At 41.1% G+C, this 11167-nt stretch overlaps 1 protein-coding gene across 9 annotated transcripts in view; it reads left to right on the top strand.

The window, feature by feature from the left end:
- The window catches only part of LOC110454668, a 79389-nt gene that overhangs the window by 64297 nt on the left and 3925 nt on the right, over positions 1-11167 (top strand). For all 9 annotated transcript variants that reach the window (XM_021504309.1, XM_021504302.1, XM_021504303.1 and 6 more), the window contains 9 exons: positions 1713-1869; positions 3534-3710; positions 4147-4331; positions 5485-5576; positions 5884-8337; positions 8869-8944; positions 9345-9447; positions 9666-9746; positions 10050-10165. In XM_021504309.1, the coding sequence (XP_021359984.1) occupies positions 1713-1869; positions 3534-3710; positions 4147-4331; positions 5485-5576; positions 5884-8337; positions 8869-8944; positions 9345-9447; positions 9666-9746; positions 10050-10165 (3441 nt within the window). The remainder of the gene's footprint in view (positions 1-1712; positions 1870-3533; positions 3711-4146; positions 4332-5484; positions 5577-5883; positions 8338-8868; positions 8945-9344; positions 9448-9665; positions 9747-10049; positions 10166-11167) is intronic.

The following is an 11167-nucleotide window of genomic DNA, read 5'->3' as shown; positions in this document are numbered from 1 at the left end:
GATGTAGGGATGTATGGGAGAGTGGGTAACTCAGGACAATGTGATATAGGGATGTATGGGAGAGTGGGTAACTCAGGACATTGTGATGTTGGGATTATGGGAGAGTGGGTAACTCAAGACAATGTGATTTAGGGATGTATGGGAGAGTGGGTAACTCAGGACATTGTGATGTAGGGATGTATGAGAGAGTGGGTAGCTCAGGACATTGTGATTTAGGGATGTATGAGAGGGTGGGTAGCTCAGGACATTGTGATTTAGGGATGTATGAGAGAGTGGGTAACTCAGGACATTGTGATTTAGGGATGTATGGGAGAGTGGGTAACTCAGGACAATGTGATGTAGCGATGAAGAGAGGGTGGGTAACTCAGGACATTGCGATTTAGGGATGTATGAGAGAGTCAGTAGTTGGAACACCTGTTTATACAGTAGCATTACTACATTTCGTACACTGTGACTAATGGGGACATTTAAGCTGCTATTATCTAGTATTGTTATAAGTGTTTAAGCTGCTGTGGGTGTCGTGTGTCAGAGGCCACCTTGGTATTGCCGAGGGTCACCGACCAAAGCCTGAAGGCGGGACAAGGCAGTCTGGCAGACTGTCCTCAATGTACCACGACAGGCGTCAAACCGACCAGCTACACCATACATGATATTTGTATTGTTTTCACACAAATGAGAAATATTTCATGGTAGATTGTATCGATGTAGTAATAGTCTAGTAAGAATCTTATTTCAACTGTTTCCCCGGTCATGATCTACACGTTTCTGACCCAACTCTAATATATTATGTATATCCCATGTACAATACCCCAGTCCTCATTACGTCTGTAGAGGTGGATGTATGGGAATGACTAAGTACAAAAAACAGGTATTCATTACCATAAACTACCAATAGATCCGAGGACATGTACAGAAGTATTGTACTGTGTAACACAGGTATAGTCGGCACAGCTCATTAATGGGGAACAGCGGGGTAAAAAACGTACTCAGCGGGATATATACATAGTTCTACCTGTAAATAAAGGTTATGTACCCAGTGACCTGCTCAAATCTTTTAAACAGGAAATAAAGAAGTTGGCAAAATATTTTTCATAGGCTTATGTAGATTTTATTTGCTAAGATGTGGGTATAGTGTGTGAGTTAAGGCTGGTCCTTAGGTCATAGTCTCATGTGTCTGATATAGGGGATATTTAATCAAGCAATTATGTGATGATACCTGCACTTCTCATTAAGGTGTAAATCAATACTTTATAGAAGTCGTTAAAGCTATTAAGTTTTCTGATGCACGGCCTAAAACAGGTCTTTAATTGTATTGCTAGACTTTTAAATTCATTAGATAAACAGATTACTAAGCAAATATTTGTTCACATTTGAATAAATACAATTCCTAATCTAATCTAGTATTTCCTGTCGAGTGTCTTTCTCAATGATTAAGGAGTTATACTGGTAATTTATGTTTATGTAAAGATTAACTGTATTTATCTCATGAACAGCCAATGAACGTTTCAAATCTTACAGACCTAATGAAAGTATAACAGTTTTCTTAAACAAACTTTTAAAGGCAGCTTTATCTACATCAAGAGCCATTGAAAGATTTTTCTTTTTTCCGCCAAAGTTTTTGAGAGAGAGTGTCATTTACATGAATTTCAGAATTTGTGGAAATTTCTGATTTTTTTTCCATCAAACTTATTGAAGGACATGTTAATTTACAGGAAGACCCAACAGACATACACTGACACTAGCCCTGGGCGTGGGGAGGACAGCGCCTTCGGAACATTGGCTTCAACAGACAGCTACTCCAGCGAGCAGAAGACACGAAGTGACTCGCTCAAATCTGCTCACCTGGATGTGTTTGGTCTCAACAACAAGGTACAACAAATGTTCCATGCCTTTGAAGATTTCGGGGAATAGTAATCTCCCTTTTTGAGATTCACTAGTGTGTTTCCTGTAATGTTTTCAACAAAAAAATGTGGATCTCAAAACAGAACTGATAATTATGATATAAAAATGTTCTGTATAATGGGGAGGGTCTGTCCTTCAGTCAAGAAGGGAGAACACAAGGAAGGGGGACCTATTAAAGGTTGGGGTTACGATATGTAAAAGGAGAGTGGAATTGAAGGTTCATACTGTGACAGGGGTCCTCACACTGTGACAGGGGTCCTCACACTGTGACACGGGTACTACAAGGTCCTCACACTGTGACAGGGGTACTACACATTCCTCACACTGTGACAGGGGTACAANTTGGGGTTACGATATGTAAAAGGAGAGTGGAATTGAAGGTTCATACTGTGACAGGGGTCCTCACACTGTGACAGGGGTCCTCACACTGTGACACTGGTACTACAAGGTCCTCACACTGTGACAGGGGTACTACAGGTCCTCACACTGTGACAGGGTCCTCACACTATGACACGGGTACTATGTGGTCCTCACACTATGACAGGGGTACTACACATTCCTCACACTATGACAGGGGTACTACACATTCCTCACACTGACAGGGGTACTACAGGTCCTCACACTGTGACAGGGTCCTCACACTATGACACAGGTACTACACATTCCTCACACTGTGACAGAGGTACAACATGGTCCTCACACTGTGACGGGGTCCTCAAACTGTGACAGGGGAACTATGTGGTCCTCACACTATGACGGGGGTACTACACATTCCTCACCCTGACAGGGGTACTACAGGTCCTCCCACTGTGACAGGGTCCTCACACTATGACACGGGTACTACATGGTCCTCACACTATGCCAGGGGTCCTCACACTGTGACACTGGTACTACAAGGTCCGCACACTGTGACAGGGTCCTCAAACTGTGACAGGGGTACTAAGTGGTCCTCACACTATGACAGGGGTACTACATGGTCCTCACACTGTCACGGGTAATAAGTGGTCCTCACATGTACACTATGACAGGGGTACTACATGGTGATCCCTGATTTCTTTTTGACAATGTTACAATGTAAGAAGGTCAACAATGGATAGCCTTATAACAAGGATACCACGACAGAATCATACCAAGTATGTATCATGCTCTTGACCCATTTAATTCACTTCACAATTGTCCATCAAACTATTATAACATCATGACACACAATCCAAGGGGATGAGTCAAGGGTGTCTCCTCGTTCTAAAATCAAACCTTTCATGGGGAGAGTGCAGGGGGCTGTAGTACAATATCTGTAGTGCACATCAATGCCTTCCCAGCCATGTATTACAACACGGTAGGAATGTTTTAAATATACTGAGGCTTCTGTCCTGGGTCGGTGGAGGGAGAAATTAGAAATCATTCAAATGCTTGTGAACTAGTGTGTTATACTCATATACAACATTGTCAATAATGCTTTTCATAATTTTTTCTGGTTTTACAGATTTCTGATTTTGATTACTTTATTGATGTATACTACTTACCTTGTTGATTTTTATTGATTTTGGTGATTTATTGTCTTTGATAATTTCAATGATTTTAATGACTAACTTGATAAATTCTGACCTTGATGAATTTGATGACATCACTAGGGTTTGGAGATCCCTACTTACCCAGAGAGGGCCCAGACGTCAGGAAGTGACTCGTGTGGTTCACATGGGCGCAGCATCCCCTTTGAGGAGCGCCTCACTAAGACACATGCAATATGGTACCTGCCAGATGTAGGGCGTTCAGGAGCGATCCACCTCCTAAAGGACCGCGACCCTGGGGTGAGTGAAAATTCAGTGCCATAATCTTTAATTTTATGTTATTATTTAATTAATGTTACTTCCATGAAATATATTGAAAGGAAAATGAGCACATTGGCCATGCAATAATCAGTATAGCTGTGATAGAACTGAACCCCTAACATGTGGAAGCTCTATACAGTGTGGTGACACCATCATAGCATGTCCTCGTTATGTAACATGTAATAACACCAACCTTACTAGGAAACAGGTGAAGACATGAAAACACAGAAATAACACTGTTTCCCATGTTTGTGTCAGTTTAAATAATTTTGTGATGTACATGATAAGAAGTGTTAAAGCCATTTCCATTCAATACAATATTTAACGCACTGACCTTCTTTTCCTACTAATCACATGTAATAAGAACAAGTTTAAGATCCACTTTGTATGATAATGTTGTGTTTACCTACTTCAGAACTTCATCATTAGGAAGTCGAGCCAGCCTCCAACCCTGGCCCTCAGCGTACAGTTCCCAGAGAAGGGTGTGGCCAATGTTGACCACTACCTGATCATGTCGACGGAGGACGGCTTCCAGCTACAGGGCTCGCATCATTACTTTTGTAACGTGGCCAACCTTCTGGCCTTTTACCACCAAAACATGTAAGCATTGCCATCCCTTTAGGACTTTTCCCAATAAGGGGAATACATCAGGATCTGTCAATGAAAAGTGTTGTTTTTTCTTCATTTCTTGAACATTCTTGTAAAATAATAAGGCCCTCAGAAATTTAGTAGTAAGACTGAACCCCCCTGACCTAGTTTCTGTAAACCCTGCTGCCACCAAACTGGTTGTCTGATTATTGAGCCAGTGTTTTAAGAGACAAAATTATGTTGTAAAAATAAGAGTGACTGAATTATGTAGTAAAAGTGAGGGTGGCTAAATGATGTACTGAAAATGAGGGTGGCTAAATGATGTACTGAAAATGAGGGTGGCTGAATTATGTACGGAAAATGAGGGTGGCTGAATTATGTACTGAAATGAGGGTGGCTTAATTATGTACTGAAAATGAGGGGGGCTGAATTATGTACTGAAAATGAGGGTGGCTGAATAATGTACTGAAAATGAGGGTGGCTAAATGATGTACTGAAAATGAGGGTGGCTGAATGATGTACTGAAAATGAGGGTGGCTGAATTATGTACGGAAAATGAGGGTGGCTGAATTATGTACTGAACATGAGGGTGGCTGAATTATGTACTGAAAATGAGGGTGGATGAATTATGGACTGAAAATGAGGGTGGCTTAATTATGTACTGAAAATGAGGGGGGCTGAATTATGTACTGAACATGAGGGTGGCTTAATTATGTACTGAAAATGAGGGCGGCTGAATTATGTACTGAAAATGAGGGTGGCTGAATTATGGACTGAAAATGAGGGTGGCTGAATGATGTACTAAAAATGAGGGTGGCTGAATTATGTACTGAAAGTGAGGGTGGCTAAATGATGTACTGAAAATGAGGGTGGCTGAATTATGTACGGAAAATGAGGGTGGCTGAATTATGTACTGAAAGTGAGGGTGGCTGAATGATGTACTGAAAATGAGGGGGGCTGAATTATGTACTGAAAGTGAGGGTGGCTAAATGATGTACTGAAAATGAGGGTGGCTGAATTATGTACGGAAAATGAGGGTGGCTGAATTATGTACTGAAAATGAGGGTGGCTGATTACCTTCTTGAAACGAAGGTGACTGAATGATGTACAGCTGAGAATTAAAGTGGCTGTAAACGTCTTACTCTGATTTTATGGTTTGTTACAGGGAGGAACTTCCCCGTGTGTTGACGTTACCGCCCACCATCATGCGAGCAGGTACCTTACAGGAACTCAACTCACTTTCCTACCTTGGGCAAGGTATGCCGTACCTCTCTCTCGTATAATAAAATGATGTGTGTAAATGATGATAGTTTTTAACGAAAAATTTGTTTAAATTCACAGGAGTCATGAGAAAATCAATTGATATTTATATATACCTGTATGTATCTCCTGTCCACCATGGTACCATAGTTTTTATTGCCTGACATTCATAAGACTTCTTTTGAAAGGATAAAGTTTTTCATGGTTTTGATGTTTGTATTTATGATGTAGTGTAATTCTTGTAGTATAACACATGTTCCTTACATTTGGTATCACTAAGTAGAGTGTGTTTCCATATCCTCAGATTTCTGGACATCATACCGATTTGACAAGGGCTCCAATGCCAGCCTACAGGAGGGCTGTAGGAACAAGGTACAAAGTGTGCTGCTCCACAAGTCTACTAGTGAACCGATCAACATCCAGGGAAATGTTGTGGGTCCAGAGGCCTCGGGTCATGTGTCCCTGAGACCCCACATGGCCCAGTCACTTCAGCACTTCCCAGGTACTCGCCGAAGTAACTCACACACTGTCTCTAGTCAGTCTAGTGGCAGTTCGCGGGAATACCTGGGTGACAATCGGTGGTCCCGCTCTGACCATTCAGGTCCTGACAGGACCCCTTCTGGCAAACACAGGCGCTCCAATGTCAGTTACGATAGGAGTTCCTCGGATCATGACAGGAATTCGTCAGATATAGGCTCCCAGTCGGGGGCAGTGGTTCATGAAAGATCATCATCGGGCCACAGTTATACTGCTCCCATGGGACAGTCATGTGACACATCTCACAATGATCATGAGAGGACACCATCATCTGAGCGGATATTTCCGGTGATAAGTCGACCTCTACGTGAAGACTCCCCATCAGGGTCTAGTCTAACGGACAGTGGTAGAGTGTGCGATCGGTGTGGGGGAAGTAGTCGTTCACTCACCCCCCACACACCTGGCAGCTCCTCCTCCCTCAACTCCATCGACTACAATGAGGAGTCACCACTGTCGCACACACATCCTAAACCCACGCCGCACAAATCAAACCTATACTGCACCACCTCTCTAGATCTTCTCCAACTTCCTGAGAATCAATATTTCAAAAGCAGTTTATCGGATAAAATGAGTGACTATGAGGATATATGGAAAAATTCCACAGCCCCCACCCCAGTGCCATCAGTGAAATGTTCAGTGGTAAATACTCCTGTGAATTCTGTGAAAGGATCAGAACCCGATACTCCAGTGCCGTGTGTGGCGGTACAGACTGATGACTACACAAAATTCCATCAAACTGACAATCTAAACAATGCTTCAGTGCATGTACAGAAGCCACAGCATAGTCACAAAAATATAATGTACACCTCTCCACAGAATGATCTTGATGTGGCCAACAGTACAGGTGTCAGAGACTCTAATGTAGCCAAGGTCACACCTAATTCTCAACGGCGCATGCTCCGAGCTCTCAGTCTGGATGAGTCCCATAAACATAACAATCTCAGTGTACCCATGCAGGTAGACCTTGGGGGATTCCGGACTATGTCTGAACAAGTGATAGACCGACCAAAGACTTCTGTTCAGACCCAGACAAGTCCTCTTCCCAAGTACAAACCTCCAGCTCTCCATCTCCATAGTAACAGTAGTGCCGCTTCATCTGTCACTTCAGGTGTCAAAAGTCCTGTGTATGCAGAACCTTTTGATGCCTTAGATCCTGGTCTTATACCAGACCAAAAACAGACACCAAGGGAACGACGTAGATCAGCGCCATCTATGGGTGCAAATGTGCAATCACGGAAAGTGTTAGGCATGTTCCACAATCATAAATTAGAGACAATTTTCTCACCTCGCCGTGAGGACAATGCAACAAACTTTCATTTTAGTCAGTTCGGTGCTAATAACTCTGCAATCAATTCTGCCATGTATAAACTTCCACCTAATGGTGGTAAAAACAACAATAATAAAAAGGGGACGCGACAAAGGAGGAGTATGTCAAATTTATCAGTGTTAAGTAGGGATAACCTTGATCAGGTTGTAAAAAAACTGGAAACTATTCAGTGTGATGATCAGAGTGTCAGTGACTTGGGGAAGCAGAAAAACATGCTTCCTGAAATGATGATAGATGGTATAGCTTATGACCCAGAGGAACAGGTCACACCCACTCTTAGTAAATTCCCAGTGTATCAAAAGCAAGTGTCTGTGCGCTCATGTCAGTCCGAATACTCTACTATGGAGGATATTATTTCTAATGATAACCCCTCATTGACTGTGAAGCCAATTCCTGTGATGCCAATGAAAAACTATCATCGTGTTTTGTCGGAGTATGACAATCTGACGAATCAGTATGCCCCTCCCTCTGCGCGCTCACATACTAGTACTGGTACAGAGTTCTGTAAGCCATGGGGAAATAACTTCTTTGAGTCCCTACTGATCAAAACTAATAATCCTAAAATGGTGCCCCCGATGGATGTGAATGAACGTATTCAGGCATGGAGATCTGATAGCCAGAAATTCCGCCCTGTGTCGAGTGTGAGGGACAGTGTGATCTCTAACTCTACTTTAATGGAGGAGGAGGAAGAGGACGAGTCTATCTGTGATACGCCCCAGCCCGCTGTCATACAGCCTCCACCCCTCCCCAGTGTTCCATGTCCCAGTCGTGTCCCTCCCACTGGGGAACACCACATGTCGAAGGCCAGGGAGGGCCAGGACGAAGATGACAAGTCAGAGGCATCTACAACCACTAACACATTCCACAGCGTTGCACAGCCCAAGCCGTCAAAAGGTAAGCTGACACCGTGGATAGGTGTTATATAGTATACGTAAATTGAGGTGTATTTCTGTTGTTCGCAAGAGGAAAACGCTTCTTAAGAAGTTAAATTTTACATTTTTGGTAAACTGTTGATGTAACTTTTCATTGTACTTGGTAAGAAACAGTATTTCTGTGATACTTTTTGTCACAACAGCAACATGATTATCTAAATCAGATATTAATATCACATTAAACAGTTACAGTATTTATTTTTTATTTATCTCAGACTTTGTTGTAAAAAAATATATAATTTTAACCTTTCCAGTTCCTATAGAGAGCTCAAATCAGGCCCTGTTTTGAAAATAAGAGATAATAAATGTTAAATTTGCTCAGTTATAATTGTTCATCCTGTATGCTGTATTTATTTAGATATTACTGTCCTTCAAGTATGCTATACCAGTTCAGATGATCTTCCATGTCTGAATGGTTCAAGTGTATGAAAATGTTCAGTGGATGTTAACATTTCCAGACATTCTTTTTTATTTGGGGTTATTGTGTTTACAGCACATCCTGTGGCCCCAAAACACCACAAGCCTAAAAGTCAGCACCCTGAGACACGAATACGGGATTACATCATTAAGTAAGTGTCACCTGGTACAAATGTTCTAGGACAACATCACGACTAAAGTCAATACATGTAGTTCTAACAAATTCTTTATCAATACCAAGTCAAGAGTTCTAACACACTCCTTTAACTCATTCTTTGTCAAAAAGAAACAACTTTTACAGGTATATTTTTGCATATTTTTGCCATGTGGTGATAATGTTGTGAATATTGACCAAATTGTCTTAAATCCATGATGGGGCATAAAACAATACAAAAACATGACGTCGTGAAAACATATCTGAGTAGTGAGATATATCTGGAGTCTTGTGTTATATGTGATATGTTAAGTCAGTCTGTAGTGAGATATATCTGGAGTCTTGTGTTATATGTGATATGTTAAGTCAGTCTGTATATACCTGTCGTGCCACTACAGGTTGTCCGAGGACAAGAGCACCACATTTGGGAGTACAATAACCAACTTTATACAGTGTACCATAGAGAGTCCGGAGACCAACCCAGGAAATGTCACCAGAAATGTAGGTCATACTCAAGTAACCTAGCTTTACCTGATACGTAGTAAACAAAACATTTCTCTCGTACAGTTCAATGGTTTCAAATTTAAACCAAATCAATCTGTAGATTAAAATTATGATTTTAAATGAAGTGTGATGATGCCCTGTAGGAGGATATTTGTATTTTACACCCATTAAATGATTGTGATATGTGCATTGATAAGTCTATTTCACTCGCACAGGTACGCCAGTTTATGACAGGTATCAGGAATTACCTGGTAAAACATGAGCTGGAGGATGTGATAGAGACGGAGAGAATACGGGTAAGTGATCTTACCTAAGACAATGTGAAGTGGGGAGAGGAGGGAACGACTGGAGGTATACCTGGTTTGAGTCTCGTGTAAACAACCGAAATTCAAATCTCAATAAAGAACTACACATATTTTAATCTTCCAATCAAAACATTTAATTGCAAAATGGCCATCCATATAGCAGCATATACGAGAATGTCGAACTGCTTGATTTTAACACAGAATTTCTATAGGGCCTAATTACCTCTTTTGTGTTGATGGAGCATTAGTAATCCAATCTTTATACTAATAGTTAAGATTTTTTGTTTTTGCCAGTTGCGGTCTAATGAGATTCTGAATGTGGATGCTATCATAGAGCGAGCTCTCCATGTGTGTGTACTTCAGCCCCTCAAACACCACATCTACCAGCTGTTTGTCAATGAATACACCAGGTATGGATTGTGACATGTCCCACGGTTTGTTACTCACTCATCCCATAGTTTGTTACTACATTACTCATGGTTTGTTACTCACTCCATCCCCTAGTTTGTTACTACATTACTCATGGTTTGTTACTCGCATCCCATAGTTTGTTACTACATTACTCATGGTTTGTTACTCACTCCATCCCATAGTTTGTTACTATATTACGCACAGTTTGTTACTCACTCCATCCCATAGTTTGTTACTATATTACGCACAGTTTGTTACTCACTCCATCCCATAGTTTATTTCTACATTACTCACAGTTTGTTACTCACTCCATCTAATAGTTTGTTACTACATTACTCACGGTTTGTTACTCACCCCATCCCATAGTTTGTTACTACATTACTCACAGTTTGTTACTCGCATCCCATAGTTTGTTACTACATTACTCATGGTTTGTTACTCACTCCATCCCCTAGTTTGTTACTACATTACTCATGGTTTGTTACTCACTCCATCCCCTAGTTTGTTACTACATTACTCACAGTTTGTTACTCACTCCATCTCCTAGTTTGTTACTACATTACTCACAGTTTGTTACTCGCATCCCATAGTTTGTTACTACATTACTCATGGTTTGTTACTCACTCCATCCCATAGTTTGTTACTATATTACTCACAGTTTGTTACTAACTCCATCCCATAGTTTGTTACTACATTACTCACAGTTTGTTCCTCGCACCCCATAGTATGTTACTATATTATTCACAGTTTGTTACTCACTCCATCCCATAGTTTATTTCTACATTACTCACAGTTTGTTACTCACTCCATCCCATAGTTTATTTCTACATTACTCACAGTTTGTTACTCACTCCATCTAATAGTTTGTTACTACATTACTCACGGTTTGTTAATCGCATCCCATAGTTTGTTACTATATTATTCACAGTTTGTTACTCACTCCATCCCATAGTTTGTTACTATATTACTCACAATTTGTTACTTACTCCATCCCATAGTTT

Source organism: Mizuhopecten yessoensis, unplaced genomic scaffold (assembly GCF_002113885.1).
Source record: "Mizuhopecten yessoensis strain PY_sf001 unplaced genomic scaffold, ASM211388v2 scaffold7987, whole genome shotgun sequence".
Lineage (NCBI taxonomy): Eukaryota > Metazoa > Mollusca > Bivalvia > Pectinida > Pectinidae > Mizuhopecten > Mizuhopecten yessoensis.
Note: the sequence above shows the minus strand (reverse complement) of the source record. Positions and strands in the feature narration are given on the sequence as shown.